Genomic DNA, 20,780 nt, shown 5'->3' on the forward strand with positions numbered 1-20,780 from the left:
TTTGCAATTTTCTGACAAGCAAAGTCAGATTCACTTAATAACTGTATTACTAACTTAATAATTGCAGTGATTCACTCAACAACTGTGGCAGGAAAGGTCATAAAATGGGGCAAAACTCAACAACTGTCTTACTTAGCAACAGAACTCAGGACACAATCTAATACCTTGCTCAGGACAGAAATTCAAAGAAAAATTTTCCCCTTCTTTTTCCTTTAAACCACTATTCCATGTCCTGCACTCTAATAATGCTATCATATTTGCCATCTATATTTCCAAAATTTCTGCAGTGCTTTCTTCTAAGACTTATTCTCTTTATTATCCTATCATCCTCTTTCCATCTCTCCCAATTGTTTGGTAATCAGTCTTAAAATGTGTTATATAGACCTGGCCTAAATTTTTGATATAGGTCAAGCCAATGCAGAATAGAATGGAATTCACAAGCTACATTTATTGAAGAAGCTGAAAATTCTTTGATATCTTGTCACATTTATGATTAATATTCAGTTTCTGAAAAATCATAATTCCAAAACCTTTTCATGAGTATTATTACAAAATCAAGTGTACCTCCTTCTTTTCCTGTTACATACTTTATTTTTTTTCTAATAACCTTACAGTTTCCATTATCTTTCACTTCTATTACCTATTCACTTCCTTACCTAGCAGCATGATTCCAGGAAAGCCTTCCAGCTATAGCTATAAATTCATGGGGCATATGTGAACCAAATGTTTTATTACGTGTGGCTGGTAGAGTTATACTGAGAAAAAGGCATGATTCATACTTCTAATATTGTGAAATATCATAATCTTGCATGAATAGTACATTTTAAATTAAATGTTTTCAGATAACAGCCAAAATGATTTTCATAGATTATTTCCTTTCAAAATTATAGAAAGACATGCTTTTTAAAATGCGAACTATAAAATCAATTTAAAATAATATTGTAAGATCTGTTCACCTTTCCTCATAAATTAAAAATTAGATATAATACTAGTTTTATAAGCAGGCAACCTTACATCTGCCTCCACCTAGGATCGAACTCACAACCTCCTGATTGTGAGGCAAGAGTTCCACCTTTAGGCCACTACAGCTGTTATATCTTGAAGTGTGTTTTCTTTCTTTTTTTAGGTTATCAATATTTTTCTTCAAGTTTTTTTATTAAAACCCCAAAGTATCTTGAATAGTTACCCAACTTGGCTTTTACAGGTATTCCTCAACTTATGACCATAATTAAGCCCAAAATTTCTGTTGTGAAATTTTAGGACTTTTCTTGCCACAGTTGTTAAGTGAATCATCGCAGTTGATAAATTAGTAACCTGGTGTTAAGTGAATCTGGCTTTCCCGTTGACTTTGCTTGCCCCAAAGTCGCAAAAGGTCCTTTGTACACAGCAACAGTTATAAATATGAACTAATTGCCAAGCATCTGAATTTTGATCACATAATCATGGGAATGCTGGAAAGACGTAACTTTGAAAAATAGTTCGTAAGTCACATTTTTCAGTGCCACTGTAACTTTGAATGGTCACTATACGAACCATTTTAAGTCGAGGACTACCTGTATTTACTTTTTTAAAAAATGATTTTCTCAGTCTGAATATCCACAAGCTCTCAAAATTCTACTGTTTTTCCTTTGAAAGAAATAGGTATGAAACTTCAGTTCTTTAGGGAAATAAACTCTAGCCCTCAGTAGAGAAACAGTCTTGCAATATACCATCACTGGAATCCAGTACACATGTGTTAAATACTATTCTTATCCTCTTAAGATCTTCATATGATTCGGATATTTTTCTTTATATCAAGTCTGTGTTCATTTCATCCCAAAAGGTGAAACTTGAAGCAGTATTTAGACTGCAGGTAGGAACGGAGATTAATTCAGTCCAGGGGGAAAAAAAGTAATTTATATAGTAACCCATCTCACACAAATGATTATGGGTGGCTTAGAAGATTAAAAACAAATACCCTTCTCCAAATATAACATCCAAGGATCCAAAGAGAGAGTGAGGTGGGGGCCCTTAAACTCCATATCATTTGAACCTTCCTGAAGCAGGGATTGGAGCTTGCTGGACAGAAGGGGGTGAGTCACAGAGACAAAGAGAGAGTGAGGTGGGGGCCCTTAAACTCCATATCATTTGAACCTTCCTGAAGCAGGGATTGGAGCTTGCTGGACAGAAGGGGGTGAGTCACAGAGACAAAGAGAGAGTGAGGTGGGGGCCCTTAAACTCCATATCATTTGAACCTTCCTGAAGCAGGGATTGGAGCTTGCTGGACAGAAGGGGGTGAGTCACAGAGACAAAGAGAGAGTGAGGTGGGGGCCCTTAAACTCCATATCATTTGAACCTTCCTGAAGCAGGGATTGGAGCTTGCTGGACAGAAGGGGGTGAGTCACAGAGACAAAGAGAGAGTGAGATGGGGGCCCTTAAACTCCATATCATTTGAACCTTCCTGAAGCAGGGATTGGAGCTTGCTGGACAGAAGGGGGCGAGTCACAGAGACAAAGAGAGAGTGAGGTGGGGGCCCTTAAACTCCATATCATTGGCAAAACATTGGCATATACATTCTGGTCTTTGATTGGCATGCCAGAGGCTGTTCTCCAGAAAGTCAAATATGAGGGGACCACCATAGTTTCTAAATTTAATCTAGTTATATTTAAGGGTATTTAAAATGACATATTAAATATAGTTAATCTCTAAATAATGTTATGCTCCTGTAAAACAATACAATTCAGGAGCATTTACTGAGGACCCTTAACAAGGTTTTAAGATCAAAGGCTTGCAGATTGCAAGAGGTCCATCCATTTTATTTATCTCTGGCTTCCAGGAATTATATACAGTAGAGCAGTGTTTTATCTGTTGAAGTAACCACAATGGAATTCCCTTTCTACTTCTGCCACAATATATATATATATTGTATTGTATCTGAAAAACTGAGAAATGGCTAGCAACAAGCAAAACTATCTTCATTATGTTGAAAGATCTTCGTCTAACTTCAAAAATAGAAGTATCCTTAATGATTTGGGAAAGAGGGTAATATTTTTTTCAATCCCCAAATATCTTTTATCAGTTATAATTTAAAGTAAGCTTCTTATCAAATTACAAATAGTACATTTGTTTTGAAAAACATGTTTCAAAAAACTTTCTTAGATACATATCTACATGCATATATATATCCATACACACAAACACATATGCAATTAATAAGCTTACCACAGATAAAGAATTTGAAAGCATTGTTCCATCTTGGCCAAGCATATTAGAGACTGTGATTTCAGGTAGATCCATATTTTGAGGGTGGAATGAAAGCAGGCCATTATGGTTGATAGGATGACACAGTGAAGGATAACCAGATTCTGTGTCATTCAAATGCACTAATGAATTGTCAGGTAATGAAGGTGGAGTGATAGGAGGTATGTTAAAATCTTCACTTTCAAGGCTTGGACCAGGAAAAGACTGTGGAAAGATGAAAGAAAAGTTTAATTAAACTATCATGAAAAGCAAAGAAATCCATTACTATTTCAAAGTGACAAAACACTTTTTCAAACACTGTAAGCAATATAAAGTTTACAAGCAAAATGAAGTTTATGACTAGCATAATGCTAGTAAATAGTTCTTTACACACTTTAAAGTGCCTATCTACTGTATTAAGGCATACAATGAATGAGAAAATAGTTTTCTTGGAGGTTTAAAAGCTTTAATATTTTCACTGCTTCCATTAAGTAGAATTCTCTTCACCTCAGTGGTTAAATTTAAGGCTTCATTACAATTTTCTAAGAGCCTTCACGGGGCTGAATAGGACCTAGAGAAGTGGAATGCAATTTATAAAATTAATATTAGATCAAAAAGGCCCCCTAACACTCATTGCCACTCAAGAGCAGAAACAATATAAGTGGAGAAAATCTTGTTCTTAAGTGTTGTTCTATAGTGCATAAAAGAATAGTAAATTTAATTTGCTATATCCAGTGAAAATTAGCTTTGATATAAAATGTGCTATATGAAAATACAGCATTTCTGATTCTTCTTTTTTATGTTAATAAGAACAATCTTAATAGTGAATACTTATGTCCATCCACAATTATTGGTAGTGTCAATTTAGCTAATCAGAATCTTTGACCTTGGCCAAATCTAACTATTCTCTTAAGAGGAGCTGAGTGGCAGCTCAGGAACAGTAGACCAGGAGGCTATGGTAGCCTAAGATTGCTTGAAAAGGAGACATGATGATAGAGAAAGGCAATGAGTCTTTATTTAAATTTTTTACAAAAAATCATTAGTTCTTCCCAACATTTTACAAAAAAATCATTAAAAGTTCTTTCTAAAATGGGTTAATCAGGGCATGATCATTCCAATGCTCATCTCTGGCAAACAACTGGAAATCCACTACTGTATGTACTCACAAACTCAAGAGTGTTCTTACTTCATCTTATTTGCTGGTGTTTCCCTAGCTAAAAAGCATCTCTAAAACTTTGCAAATAATTCTGGTAATTTCCAATAATCCATTATTGCCCTCAATGAGCAGCATGAGATATTTGTCTGTTTTTTCAGCAGACTAAGGACAAAAGGTGGCCTTGGGCCAATCTATAGGAAATATCAGTTGAATTGAACCTTAAATGATTCACACTGCATCATTAAAGTCAAGAATTGATCTTGAGACACCCATCCCCAAATTTCACCAGTAGATTTTCTGGACAATGCCACCTGTGTAGTAACTTGTGGAACTGCTTTCAGCTGAAGTAAGGCTTATCCAAATTATTGTGCTAGCTGCATTATGACATTGTGCAGTTTGTTGTTTGTATAACCATCTGTTACTGATGCACCATCAAACAAATCAGCCCAGAGTTCTCATTCATGGCACAAATGATCAAGCTCAAATTGTTCTATTATGGATACATTATGCAAAATCCTAGCTCTCTGGAAAAGCAATAGATCCTTTTTGCTAGCAAAACTGGAAAGAAAGAGAAGACGAGAATGACCAGCAATGAAGTTACAGTTGCCATGAAGGCACTACCAGGAGATCTGAAAAAATATGTTAGGGATAGATTGTCATAGAGAAAATATATCTATATGGTTGCTAGGAATAAAAAAAATTACACAATCAATTAATCAATCAACCAATCAATCTGCAATTGATGATGCTGTAACAATGCCTCAAAAACTGCTTCTAGAAACAGTGAGTTGCCTCAAAGTTCTATCACCAAATTTTAGGTCTAGAGGGCTAGTTCAAACCCTTCAAAATAAACAAGGTCAAGAAACAGACATAGTTGCCATTCCAAGAATTGTTCTTTATTGTTGTTAAGCAGAATAACATAAATTTGAAAGCCTCTCCAAGTTTTACTCTACTCCATCTTAAACCAAATAAAATCAAGGTAAAGTTATTTTGATTTTCTTCCTTACACTGGCCTCTCTTTCAGAACTGAATAATTGTTTTTAAAGTCTTACTTTTAAATGGTTCACTCATTTCCCACATAATCCCAGAGCCAGGTCTACATTCCTTTTTAAATGCAAGCTAAGAGAAAACAGTTTAATATATAATGAGGGCAAAATAGATTTTATATGTGTACACAAAAGTGCACACATTGTTCAAATGACTCATATTGTGCCTTTACATATTACACACTACATACAAATATTTTATGCAAAGTAATATAAATACATTCACCTAAATGTTGATTTCTCTGTTTTCAATTTCCTGCTGGCTGACAATATTAATTAAGCAGATGGTGAATGACTGACAGAACTGGAGTGTTAATTTTCTAAATAATAGTGAACCAACAGCCATGCTGGATGTCAACAAGACAAATGAGCATTTCTAGAAAATTAGTTTGAATTTTCTTTTTTCTAATTTTTTAGAGTAAATTGTGTTCATTTTTGTTAACTATTTGTTTTTTAACAAACATTTGGCAAGTACTTTATTTCAGCAGAACTATAGGTTTTACAGCTAAGTAGAAGTTATATCAGCACTTTAATGGCCATTTTTTTCTGGCTTTTTCTGCATATTTACTGGAGCAGTAAATAGTGTAAATAATAAATAGTACAGTAGTGTACTTTCTAATGCTCAAAAAGTTCAGAAACATTTGCTATTTGCTTAGATCCTCTCATTTCCTATTCAATTTTGTTCTTGTCACATACAGATTATAGCTGAGAAGAAATTACACTGAGTCATGCTTTCAATGAGTCATAATTTCAAGTAGTTATTGTGAGCAATCTTTTTTGTGTCCTTTAGAGCAAAATATGAAGCTATGCCCTCACTGTACCATGAATAAGAGAGCAACTTGTAATTAATATTTCTATCATGTTATAAAATGGATAAGCAGCACAAACAAAATTGACTTTGCACAAGAGCTATCAGTAAATTTCATATGTACACGATGGCATTATTAATAGAGTAATAGAATTACAGAGTTGGAAGGGACCTTGGAATTCTTTTAGTCCAACCCCCTGCTCAAGCAGGGGACCCTATACCATTTCAGACAAATTGTTGTCTAATTTCTTCTTAAAATCCTCCACTGTTGGAGCACCCACAACTTCTGGAGGCAAGTCATTCTACTGATTAATTGTTTACACTGTCGGGAAATTTGTGTCAGGGAACTTCTCCTTAGTTCTCTTCTTGATTATTTCCATCCATTGATTTTTGTCCAGCCTTCAGGTGCTAGAAAATAAGTTGACGCCTCCCCCACTTCTTTGTAACAGCTCCTTAGATATTGGAACATTGCTATCATATCCCTCCTAGTCCTTTTTTCATTAAACTAGACATACCCAATACCTGCAACCATTTTTCATATGTTTTATAATTAATGCCTATCATATTGGCTTGTATCAAATAAGTTAAATGGCAAACAAAGTCAGTTTCCAAAGTGGTTATCCACCTTGAGAAGTCCTACCCACTTCTATTGTGCTCAGGTTTAATACTGTACATTTCAGGAACATACTGATTTAAACCCTGTTTTATTAGAACAAGGAACCACCACAGACAAGTCCAATTTAGAGATTTAAACTAAAGAAATACCAAAGCAGGATTAACTGAAAGACACCTAGGGAGTTGCAAATGTATTGTAAGACCAAGCCTTCTAATGAGTAATCTATCTGACTCAGGGGTGGGTTGCTGCCGGCATTACTGCCGGTTCAGTGTGTGTGCAATTTTGCACATTCACACTCACTTTGCTTGCTCACCAGACGCCTTCTGCACGCACGCGCAGTTGCCCAAAAAGAGATCTGCACATGCGCAGAACTTTATAAAAGGGAAAAAAAGCATGCCGCCCAACAGGAAAACCGCTTCGGAGGCATGGCAGGCTTGGGTCGCTATCGATTCCGGCAGCGCAGGCCGGAAAATCACCACTGGTTCGGCCGAACTGGTCCAAACTGGTAGGAACCTACCTCTGATCTGACTGATTACTCATGGATTAGAAGAAGTTGATAGAGAATTGAGTTTCTGATGACTGCGGCATAAGTATCCAGCCGTTAAAACACACCAGTATTGCATGTACTTAAAGTGTTTTATTCTTGTATTCTAGTTGACCTACTTTCCCTTTTTGGATTTCCTTATTTTGAATTTATGGATTCTTTGAACAGAGATATTTTTGAGACACAAACTATTATGGTTTGCTTTATTTTTCTTGTTCACACTTCCCTTGGTTTTAAATTTTTGTATGTCATTCAAAGCCACTGTGAAATGGGTGACTATATAAATTGTATAAGTAAATAAGCATTTAGACTCATGCAGTCAATATTTAAATTTACAGTGAATTTGTTTTAAATATTAGCTTTGAAAGGACAAATTCATTGAGAAATCCTTAAACAGTGCAATACAGAACTGCATCAGCAAATATTTCTTTTCTATGTTATCTGTATTTGTCTTGATGTCATAAGTGTGCTTGGACTCCAAGTGTACATTACATACTCACTTTAGTGGTGTGCAGAAAACACAATATTGTGACAAGGAAAGATGAGGTTTACTTTCCATGGGGATGGACAGTACACAGCTCCTCTTCCAACAGAGTCACAATGGGCTCTGGGCATTGCCAATAAATACCATGTGAAACACAAGATTTTATGACAGCAAATTACATTATTGTTGATGCCGAATCCCAAATCAGCAAGTTATGTATATGGAATGATCACTTAGAGACACAAAAGTTGGCTACAATGTTGTCTAAGAACAGCAAATTACAAGACAAAATCAAAAGTCTTTTGAGTAATCTCATTTTAAATGACACCATTCCTATAAATAATTCAGTGTAGACAACATTAAAAGATGCAAAACTAATATTAAATGAGATCAGATTGACTTCACATCAACTACTTTCTCCTAGAGATTTCAGTTATATATAAATATACAGTAGATAAAATATAGAAAGGAATATGATGTCACCTGGGATACACTAAAAAAAATCTGCAATTCTGCTGAAAATGGTTGTTTAAAGGATCAATATTTAAAATAAACTAAAAGCAAAAACAAAACCCTTGATTTTTAAGTCTGGGAAATTATGCAGTCTAAATCTCTCACAAAGGGCGTGGTTTAGCTTTGGAACAATTACAATGCAATTTATTCTATTACATTGTACTGAGTTTATAAAAATTGTGTAATTTAATAAATATAAAGTTGCAAACTAAACCTTCTGCGTGCAAGTCTAGAAAGCCATTTAAATAATTTTGCCTTGAGCCATTAGACTGCTTGTACTTATTGTATGTAAGGACTATTATAAGTAGCTCTCCTGACTCTTTAAACATTTTTATAAACTGAAAGAAATATATGAACTATTAAAATATATAATTCTGGAAAACAGGCTGCTGTGTGAGACGCCAATTTAAGACAACAACATAAACAATAGTAATCTGTATGCTCGAGTGAAGCATCTTTTTAATTTTGAGTAATGAAGATGTCAAGCCAAATGCTAGAGTAGTTTAACTTAATTAGGTGTCCTATTTTCCAGGCAGCCTTTCATTTCCCATTGAAAATCCAGCTTGTATGCAAGGTAGAAAGAGCAATTTTATCTGTAATGAATACCTCTGGGATTGTACAGAGTAATCATTTGAATGTTATACTGAAGACAGTTGGAGTAAGTAATTTGGGCTTGTTGAGATGCCAGACGTTGGGAGACTAAATAGATTAATCTGTGGAATGCTATTGTTATTGTTTTACTGGGTCAAACGTCCATAGGTCAAGCTGCCTTGACCTATAGTGGGAACCTTAACCATAAGAAACAGTTCACTGCTATTGTCTAATAAAAAGTTCCAAAGTATTTTCATGCCCACAAACAAACCTACGTAGTAGCCAAATGATGTTCAATCATGTAATGTACAGTTATCCTTCAACTTACAACAGTTCATTTAGTGGTAGTTAAAGGGTACAATGGCACTGAAAAATATGATTTTCCACACTTACAATCTTTGTAAGATCCCCATGATCACGTGATTAAAATTCAGACACTTTGCAACTGACTCATATTTATGACTGTGTTCAAGAGTCATGTGATCACCTTTTGTGACAAGCAAAGTCAATGGGGAACTCAGATTCATTTAACAATCATGTTACTAACTTATGAATTGCAGTGATTAACTTAACAACTGTGGCCAAAAAGGTTGTAAAATGGGGCAAAACTAACATACTTTTTAAAATGAGGTGGAAATTTCTCTTTCATATACACTTCAAGGCACAGATATCAACATAAAAGGGGGGAAAAATAGGCTACAACATAATACATGCTTATTATACTGATTAAGAGAAAGTTGCTGTAAAACAAAAAATAGACAAAGCCAATCAACAATGCAACTGTAAAACAAAATACAAAGACACTGCTGCATTATTATTATTAAATCAATGATAAGAATGAGAAATTTACTCATATGTGATTAACTTTTATACTATCATCTATGAAAATTAATTCGAAAGCGTAGACCAATTTTTATATTTCAGGTTATCGGATGTCTAAAGACTTTTTTAAGTAATAAATAAGCAGTGGGAACTATCTCCAATGTGCTCATTATTCCCTAATCAGATATTTTCCACATACACTGAATTCATTCCACCAAAATGGCCAAGTGTCCTAGTCCTGGGAGAAGTTTAACATATCCAGAGGACATCGGAATGGAAGACTATGTTAAATAATGTTTCCCCCTAGTTTGCTTTTAAAGTTAACTCTGGAGAGTGTTCCACATTAGATGAAAGTGCTTAGTCCCAGGAGTTTCCAGTTATATTAATATATAGATAATATTACCAGGAAATTCTTATAGATGACAATAGAAAATTGCCACAAGGACATTAAATAAATCTCTCCTATATAAACATTTACTACTCCTAGGCTAAAGTTTAACTATTAATAAATTTGCATATTTTACTTGGTAAATGTAGATATTAATATAGTAAAATAATTGTAAAATCTATCTGGAATCCATAGTTCTATGTTAATAATTATTGCTAAGAATACAATGTTTACATATATAAAATATACACCAGCCCAGGAACACCAGTCTTTTGGGACAAGCTAAATGAACATTAATTTTAATGGTACAGTTATACTTCTGGCTTATTTCCAAGAATGGCTGTCTGTGGAAATCATTTCAAGTCTAGTATTGCAATCTTCGCTTGCAGCAACATCACAAGAACAGTAGTGAACCATATGTTGCTACTTAGCAACTTCGTACATAAGTCCCAAAGCATGTACTGATTTGAAAATTGAACAGAAATGATAATTGTCAAGTAATGCTGTAAGGCAAGTTGCCTTGGATTACCAAATTATACAGATGTTTGATGTTCTACTTTTCATAACTGACATGTGTGTTTTTATTTATGTTAGCCTTAAGGTGATAAATTGATTTTAAAAGTCTTAAAATAAGACACAAGGATTCTTCCATTAATACACATTCTAACCAATGTTAAAGATCACCTTTCATTTTAAAGCACACACAAAATTTCAAATCATGCATAACTGTAGAAATAGGGCTGCTAAAATTTAATTATTTTAAATAATACCTTTATTTCATGCTACCCAACAAAATAAGTCATGGGTCTTATAACTAAAAATCAGCCTCTCAGTAGTCCTTTTAGCTGGATAATTTGTTCTCCTTTCCCCTCAGCAAAGCTGCCACCAATCACCTCGTGAGAATTCCTTAAGAGAAATGGAGGAACGAGCCTGTCACCCACCACATAAATTTAGACTTTTACCTTCCCGTACCTCCGAATAGCATCCTTTTGTTTGTTTAGATTTATTTATCCAGCCATATCTAGGCTGAAAACAATCATTAAATGGCAGCAAAGAGCCTTTTATGCATTACTTTATAGATGGTAGCCCACATTTTAGCAACTCAGATCCAGTCTTTGTGGATTCACAACTCCTGGTCAAAAGGCAGGTTGGGGTCATGGCTAGGAGGGCCTCTCCAATCTATAGTGTGCCAGTTGCACCCATTCCTACATTGGTGCGATGTATTCAGTTACCTATGCCAGTCACCACTCAACAGTATACAGGAATGGACTCTAGTACAGAACTATCTGTAAAGAGTATTGGAAGCTTTATCTGATGTCCATTTCTTGGTTTTAATTTTTTTTTCTGAATAATAGTTCTTATATATGAACTCTTTCATAGTTGTAGCATACACTGCCCAGAGTCACTTTTTCATGACAGGCCAATATGATGGATGAATAAATAAATAATGCCTCCAACTACTTTGGGAAGATAGTAAGAATTCTGGAAAGAGGTAAATAAATAATAAATGCTAAATGGTTAAATAAATCAGGATACTTTCTTTCTTTTTTTAAAGAATCCTCAATCTATTTTATATTCATGAATTAAAATATGTAACGTGAGTAATCTGCCTTTTTAAATATATGTATCTCAGGTAGAAGAACAGCAGAAGGCAATGACCACATTAGAAAATGCAGTTTACTATTGGTTCTTGTAAAGAAAAACATAATGATTCTCTGAAAAGTAGCAGCTGCTTTGTAACAGCAGCCATTCAGACAGTTTGTGCTTCTACATTTCCAAATAAATTCAATTACCGGTAGTCCTTTTGATTCAAAGCCCTGAAGATGCAAGCAAGATGATGCCTAGTTGCTTTAATCTAACAATACTGCTAAACTTGTCAAGACAAGTTTTGGACACAGAGGTTACACAAAAATATCTCACCCAATTTTTACTCAAACATTTTAAATTACCAGCAAACTAGAGAAATCTCAGATAAGCAAATTAAATCATACCAGTTCATTGTTTCAAAAGAACTGTTAATTGCCTCCCTGTCTTAGTCCCTATACTGAACAATATGATCTACTTTTGTAAAGAATCCTTAAGTTATAAAAGAAATATAGTACAGTTATAATTATGACAGAAATATGTTCAGTAGTTTTAAAATGTTCAATTTAAATAATACTTAAAATGCTGATTTTTTTTAGGAATACAACTTTTCAATAAGATGCTTATTAGAAATTTAAATTTAAAAATAAACCTACAATCTGGAGGAAACCATTATTTGACATGTTATATACTGCATTACTGGATGCCCTAGAATAGATTTGGTGATATATCAATTAAAATATTTTCTTTTACTTCCCAAATAACCAACTTCTACAAGTGGTAGATTATAAATGAACAGCACTCTACAAATAACTTTCATAAATTAAAAAATAGCATCGTAACTATATGCTTTTTACTTAAATTCAGTCCAAGGAACCTAGCTGTCTTTTACAAACTTCTCATTATTGAATTACATCATAGCTATTTAAGGCTTACACCTATCATAACCAAAGCTCTGAAGAAGCAGTTCCAGCTGAATCTGTAGATATAAACCGCAGGGGACACCAATCACAGTCACATGGGGCTGATAAAAAGAGGCATAACCTGGACAGCTGGAGTAGCCATATGGAGATAATGTAAAGCCTTCCAGTCCCTTACCTGACAAGTAGAGAGTGGAATCTTTCCATTGGGCTCCTTGCCAAACAAGGGAGTAAATCTCTTGATTAGTGGTAGCAGGTTGCAGCCTAATTTAACTGGCAGTCCTGACCCATGTTCTCTTTGCTGAAAACAATGTCTGATTTTTAGTTCTTGTGTGATATTCATGTGAACCTTGTTTATGTAAGAAACTTTGAATCTCTAACTTCTGGACTGACTTACTGACAACCCTGGCATGGCTTTTGCAACCTTGGATTGATTATGGGTTATTATTCTATATGCTCCCATTTAAAATTCAAATCATTCAGGCAAGTGTCTGAGACATCCTTTAAACGTTATCTGTTTAATAAATTATGAACTACTATAACAAGAGTAGTGAGTAGTAGTGAAACCAGTTTGGTGATGTCGTGAAGGGCAGTTCACTGGAAAAAAAGCAATAATGTTTGGAAGAATTAATGGTAAAAGGAAACCAGGCCACCAAATAACACACCATCAAAGTTGACAACCGCTGGAGTATAGAACAACTCAAAGAAGTAGTGCAAAATTGGAAGATGTGGAAAGACCTGACTCAAAGAATTGCCAAGAGTCAGACACAACTGAATGAATATCATCATCAGTGAGACCATGACAAGAGTCATGTGTATAACTATGGAAATTTGATATCTCAACTTGACCAATTCTATAAAAAAACAGATTACTACTGAAACATTTCGGGACCCTATTCAGATATTTCTAAAAGAAGTGTTGATATGGATGCGGTAGTTCAGTGGCTAAGACGCGGAGCTTGTCGATCAGAAAGGTTGGCAGTTCAGTGGTTCAAATTCCTAGTGCCGTATAACAGAGTGAGGTCCCATTACTTGTCCCAGCTTCTGCTGACCTAGCAGTTCGAAAGCATGTAAAAATGCAAGTAGAAAAATCACTTTGGTGGGAAGGTAACAGTGTTCCATGTGCCTTCAGCATTTAGTCATGCAGGCCACATGACCATGGAGATGTCTTCAGACAGCGCTGGTTCTCTGGCTTTGAAATGGATATGAGCACTATCCTTTAGAGTCGGGAACGACTAGCAAATATGTGCGAGGGGAACCTTTACCTTTACCAGGAATATTAACTTATATCCGTGATGGCGAACTTATGGCACACGTGCCATAGGTGGCACGCGGAGCCATTTGTCAGGGCACGCAAGACTTGCCCTGTCAGCTGGCCAGCGCACTGGCCAGCTGACTTCAGCCTTCTTTTGAGACCAATTTTTGCCCTCCGGAGGCTTCCCTGAAGCCTCCAAAGTGCAAAAAACCAGCCCTATAGGCAAACCAGAACTTCGGGAACGGACTTCCGGTTTGCTCATAGGACTGTTTTTTGCCCTCCGGAGCCTTCAGGAGGCTTCCCTGAAGGCTCCAGAGGATGAAAAATGGCCCTACGGACAAACCAGAAGTCACTTCCGGTTTGCTCCTAGGGCTGTTTTTCACCCTCCAGAGCCTTCAGGGAAGTTTCCTGAAGCCCACTGAAGGCTCCGGAAGTCAAAAATCGGGTCCTACGAGGAACCGGACATTCAGGAATTGTGACTTCTGGTTTGTCCATAGGGGAATTTTCAACCTCTGGGGCCTTCAGGAGGCTTCGCTGAAGGCTCCAGAGTGCAAAAACTGGCCCTACAAGGAAACCACAAGATTTCTGGTTTGTCCTTGGGTCCGTTTTTCGCCTTCCGGAGTCTTCAGGGAAGCCTCCTGAAAGCTCCAGAGGTTGAAAATCAGCTCTACAGACAAACAGGAAGTCACCATTCCCCACTTCCGGGTTTCCATAGGTTCGTTTTTTTTGCTCTCCTGAGGCTTCAGGGAAGCTCCTGAGGCCTCCGGAGGGGGAAGGATGCGGGGAAGCTGTTTTCACCAGGTCCCCAGCTTCCTAGAAAGCTTCTGGAGCCTGGGGAAGGCAAAAAAAAAACTGCGGCAAAAGCAGGGTGTGTGTGTCGCTTTTTAAAATATTCTTTCTACTTTTTAAATCAATTTTTAACTTTTAAATTTAAAGTTTTAATTTCACCACTTGAGAAGTTCAGCTTTTACTCCAGCTGGTAAAGTATTTAGTGAATTTTGTTTCTCTATTAAGGAAACAAAACCTGCTAAACATGGCTGTGAAATGCTCAGACAACCCAAGATAAAATACTTTTTTCACATAACTGCAAGTAAGTCTCCTTTTCTCTTTTCTTTCCCCCTTGCAACCCTGGCAAACAAACCTTTCTGGATTAGGAAGAGGACGACTGCTTCTCTATGGAGGAAGAGTTACAATTCCAGTAGGAGTTGGAGGGGAGAACAAGAATAATATTAGGAACAATTTTAAAGGAGACTTGGATTTGGTTGCTAAGAATTGCCTACTAACAGCAGAAACATTCTCTGTCACATTTGACCAGCTCCTGAAAGCAAATGGAGGGATTAAAGAATGAAAATCTCTTATGAGAAAACGCATCAATAAGATAACTAAAGAAGTAAATAGCAAAGTCACATTCCAAAGCTTACCCATGATGTTCGGGCAGCCTGTGTGGACTGGGGATCTTAGGGCAAAGAGTATGTGGTGGAGAGGTTGGTCTTGGAGAGACACAGGATTTTTTCCCATTGCTAACACCTTTCTGAACAGGGGCAGATGGCACAACAGGAGAGTGGTTTTGATCTCTCTATCCCAACTCTTACGCTGCAAGGTACATTCCAGTGAACTATAACTAAATAGGTCTTGAGCAATGTCTAGATGCACCAATGAACCAATGCACCAATGAACTCACTTGCTTGGAGTTAAATATTGGTCAATGGAATGCAATGTTTCCTTGTGACTAGGTAGGCATTTTAGGCTGATCCCTCTTAACTCTGTCCCTCCTACATTTTTATCTGAAAGCAACGTTCTGAGTCAGATGTTAGTCAAATCTTTGCTTTAATATACTGACTTTATGTACTGCTATGATTCTATATTGCCAATTCTTAAAAGCTTGGGTTCTTCCAATGACATGATATAGCACAAACAAAAGAAATTACACACTGCATTAATAATGTGATCTCTATTTCAAAGGCTTGACTATGTGTGTGTGTGTGTGTGTGTGTGTGTGTGTGTGTTGTATTTGTGCTGATAAATAAATAAAGGGAGACTAGTATAGATCCATTTCATGCATACCAGGGGTTGTAACACAAATACACACACACACATATAATATACATACATATACATATACATATACATATTAATGGCTACTAGATACTATCTAAATAAAGATATCATATTTAAAACAATTATGCTATTAATAACCATCTATTAGCAACAGAACATTGTCTTTATTCTCCCTGGTATACCCACATGTGATTAATTATTTCCTGACTTAGTTTTGGATTAGTTGGACTTTCCTTCCAGACTAGCATGGATTGGAAAGCAATTAGATAGCATGATTTCCCACTTATGACAATCTCTCCATCATCCTTCAAATCTGAATCAGCCATGTTGTCAAATAGGACTGCATAGAACAGTAAAGCAACAGACAATAGTCTATGGCACCTGTGGCTGACAATGATTAACTTGTCTGCAGTTAGATAAACAAATAGCAGGCACCTGTAAAGATTACTTCCTAAAGGTATAACAACTGTTTGGCAACGATCATGCTGGCAAAACAGCTGCTTCTATTCTGGAGCACAAACAAGGTAGTGTCTTCAGCAACTGTCAACTCTGGTGCTTTATCAGTGCTATCTCATTAGCTAGAAAGAAGGCTTAAATGCTTTGTTTATAAATTATGATTATTTCTGATTGCAGCAGTTACTGATAGTGCCACTCATTTGCAATGCAATTCTTTGAATTTGTTTAATTACAATTTGAAACAAGACAGAGAAGATTAATTAACCCACCTGGCTGGCTGGCACATACTCCTGGCTCGGCTCTGTCATACTCATATACATGTTTTCACCGTCAAACTGCAAATAGAAAATAAAATAAAATATAAATCAACAACTTTTAATGTTTCTAGCAAAATGTGATAGCTATAATAAAAAAAATTACAGCTTGCTTTGAAAGGCTGTTTCTGTTGTCATCCTTATTGACCCTGGATGTCAGTGATTAGAGGTAATTAGTGCTCTAGTAATTACAGTAAGCAATGAATGGTTTCTTTTCATCTGCAATCTGTTTTAAAACAAAATGGTTCATTTTCAATACCATGTATATATACTGCTGTTAGGATAATGAAGTATGTGACTTGAACATTTCTGATGAGGAAAGAGTACTATAAAAAACAATAAATGTTTTTAATAGATTCTCGATTTTGGTCCATACAAAAATAAAATCAACCCAGTGTTGTATCTTAATGTATTGCCCATTTGGAAAATAAGGAAAAACAGTAAATGTTCAAAAATTTCAGGCAAATTTATCAAAATAGTTAAAGATTCTATTTTTCTACTAGAATAAAAATAAATGTCTATATTGTTATAAATGAAATTACCACAACAGAAAACTAAGATAATTTATACATTTTTTCTTACAGATTAATGATTAAACTTAAATGACAATCAATTCAGCAATTAAATTGATAGCATAATATTTAAAAATATTTTTCTTCATGCCTATTGTAATACACATTTTTAGACTGATAAAACACATATAGCAGGTGATTAAATATATATTTTATCCAATACCTTCAAATATATATTTGGTATACCCCAAACTTTCCTTATATTATAGAGTACCACTACCTAAATTGAATGAATTATTTGCAAAAATAATTATATTGATATAAGTTTTTTTTTAGGATAGTAGGGTTCTGTTCATATACAACAGGAAAATCAGAACAAAGTGTGGTTTTCAGATTTCATGGTCAAATAAGATGCCCAGCCCACTAAAATATATATTGTTTCTTTAGAAAAGTACAAAAGACCCCCCCCCCCCAGATTATTTTTATAAAGACAGTGAAGAACTTAGTTCTTTACTCCCTCTGTAACTGAAATAATTTCCTGACCCAGGTTGATAAGAATCTTTTTTTAAAGTCCCATTGGAAAGATATTTTCTAAAGCCCCCAGAGCTAAAACTACTGTCTTTTGTAGAGCTGTTGAAATGTTTAATCTTTTAAATGGAGAGAAGGCTGGCAGGTTCTCTTATCTTTTAAAGTTAAAGTGGAGACTAAAACTCAGAACCTTTGATCAATCAATCAACACTCAAGCTTTCTGTATGAATTTGTTCCAGTCTACATATTGCCTCTAGCTTTTTTTGCACCAAGTTTGTATCTGCTGCACTAAGGCAGAAATAGTGAAACAGAAATTGTATACCTGGCTGAGTTAAAAACACTGCATTATGTTACATGTAAAGTGTGATGCTGGGCCTTGCTTTTATGCAAAGATAATCTCAGAGGGAACACTGTACATTGGTAACAGAGGTTCAGATTTGGCTGTATTAAGCATGGATCTTGGTGGAAAAACAGACACGTAAGAAGACGAGGTAAGTGAAATAAAAACAGTGAGAGTTGAATGATTACAATAAGAGAAAGTTCAGGTACTAAATGAAAAAGAACTTTTTTTTACTAAGTACAGTATACACACATTGATATATATTTATATATTAGGCATACAAAATCTAATGTAATTTTTATTAACTATTGATAACACATAAAAAGTTTGCTCGCAATCCTACAGCCATACATCTAGAAATTAACTACCTTAATTAAAGTGGGACTCATATCCATCATGAATAATATAGTATAGTAGTACTAACTAACTCAACAATATTGAGCTATCAGTCAGACTGATTTTCCAAATTCTCTGCCTCAAATTAACTGGCATTTATTTTTGCTTGCCATAATGTCTAAAACAACTTGTGTCATATAGCAGTTAATATGTTGGACTAGCAAATTATAATCAACACTCACAAGATGTAATGAATCCATAAATGACCTTGATGAAAGAGGAGGAAATACTGTCTAGGAAACAATAAAAAAAGAGAGTGGGAGGACACCAGAAGGCATCTTGTTTCTTTTTGGTTCAGTGTTCTTTATTCCCTAATCAAGGTAACACAAAGTAACAATGTACCACATAACAGGCAAGCAACGGGGCAGATCTCAAAAAAGGTTATTGGGTAGTATGCAGCTTTTATTTGAACTTTAAAAAAAAGTTTGATGAGATGATAATTGTTGTGGAAAATACGCAGAAGCATATAGTTTTGGATAAACATTTACAAAAGAATCTTAATTTGAAGTTGCAGACCAAAGAGATATCCCCATAACCGGAGAATTTATTGAGTCAATCCCATGTATTTGAACTTCAAGCCTCCATATCCTTGCAATATGAGGAACCTGATGAAATGGGGAAATGAAAAATTCTTTTTTGCTTCAAAGATGGAAGGAGATCTGAGAATGGATTTATTACATATAAATGGAAACCACTTCTATTTAGACCTTGTTAGGAAAATAGATCCACTGCGGAAACAGAATTTATTATATTTAAATAGACAACAATTGATAAGAGATGGCAGTAAGAAACAAATGTGGATATTTGATCCAGGACTTTTGGGATGATTTGTGATAAACAGAACGCTATGGTAAACTTTCTACGAGTGGTTAACAATAATAGTTTGTTAACAGAGAGTTCGGAATCTTTTTGTCTTTTCCTGCTATCTTGTCATTAATATGTAGAAGACAAGTCATTAATTTGCAAATAGATTTACTAGTTTAAACATTTTGGGAGTGCCTGTTTTGCAAGAGGTGGGAACCAACATTTTAGTAATGTATTAATCAGTGTTCAATTAATATATGTATATGTGTTGCTTTAATTTTTTCTGATGCATTTTTAATTGTTGTGTTTTTTTATTTTTTGTCCTTTTTAAGTGTTGCATTTTAAACTTTCTTTTGAATAAAATAAAATTATGACAAGAAAAAAAAAGACAAAAGAGGCAGATGGTGCCCACAGTCACTCAACGGTCAGAGATAGAAACTTAGGAAAGACCCACCCAAATGGATCAAGTAATTAAAAAGGGAGGTGGGAAGCCTGAGTCTTCAGATTTGGAAGATTCTGTTAATGCAACCTTACAACAAAGCGGAATGAATCCATCTTGTCATATTTCCTGTTTAGGAAATACTTAGGAGGGTTGACATTAGAAGAACACACACGGAAGCAGGTAATCTATAGAAGCAATATGATGAGGAGACGCTGAATGTTAATGATACTCAACGACCAGCATAGTTCTCTATCACTGTGAGGAGCAGAGCAGAAAATTGAAATTATAGGGGATTCAGAGAAGGTATTACAACAAATTTTCTAAGAGTAGGAGCTGCCAATCGGTGGAAAAGGTCACTTCCTAAAACAGTATCTTTCTTTTCATTGGAGATTTTTGTGCCATAACTCTTTTGTTCCATAAAACTCAGCATTGTGATTTTCAAAACGGAACTTTGCTATTGAGTGGTGCCTCAGCCAAGCTTAAAGAAAATTGGAACAGCTACTCAAAGACTACGGCGACATGGAACAGAAGAGCATTCAGTTTAAGATATACAGATTTACCCTATTGCAGTTCTAAATGGTACCAGTAAAAGTAATAATAATGAAGTTAATAAAATAACAATAGATAGTAACATCAATGTAATCAATTGGCAATGAAAAATTTCATCCTAAATCAATCAGGAAAGTCCCCAATTTTTTATAATCCTTCATGCTCGTCCATTGTATCTATTAATATATGGGACCCTCAGGAAAAATTCTCTCTTCATTCAGATTGGGTGAGTGGAGGCTCAAAATTCTATTGAAAAACTTCATAATAAGAGCCAAAATAGTAAAAAACAATAAATTTCTAATAAAGTCATAATTACCAGTAGTTTATAGAATATAATTTCAAATATAATATATTGTTACCTGGAAGAAATCTTCACTGAATTAAAGGATGTGGCTATCAGTTTATAAAACAGTATTCAACTAGATAGTATATGAA

At 35.2% G+C, this 20,780-nt stretch overlaps 1 protein-coding gene across 1 annotated transcript in view; it reads right to left on the reverse strand.

The window, feature by feature from the left end:
* TOX (thymocyte selection associated high mobility group box) overlaps positions 1–20,780 on the reverse strand; it is a 189,985-nt gene that overhangs the window by 71,402 nt on the left and 97,803 nt on the right. Inside the window, exons 2-3 of the mRNA XM_081953440.1 lie at positions 16,730–16,795; positions 3,202–3,444 (exon numbers count right to left, since the gene is read on the reverse strand). Of these exons, the coding sequence (XP_081809566.1) occupies positions 3,202–3,444; positions 16,730–16,795 (309 nt within the window). The remainder of the gene's footprint in view (positions 1–3,201; positions 3,445–16,729; positions 16,796–20,780) is intronic.

The sequence above is a fragment of the Natrix helvetica genome (assembly GCF_964273705.1).
Source record: "Natrix helvetica genome assembly, chromosome: 4".
In the NCBI taxonomy this organism is placed as follows: Eukaryota; Metazoa; Chordata; class Lepidosauria; order Squamata; family Natricidae; genus Natrix; species Natrix helvetica.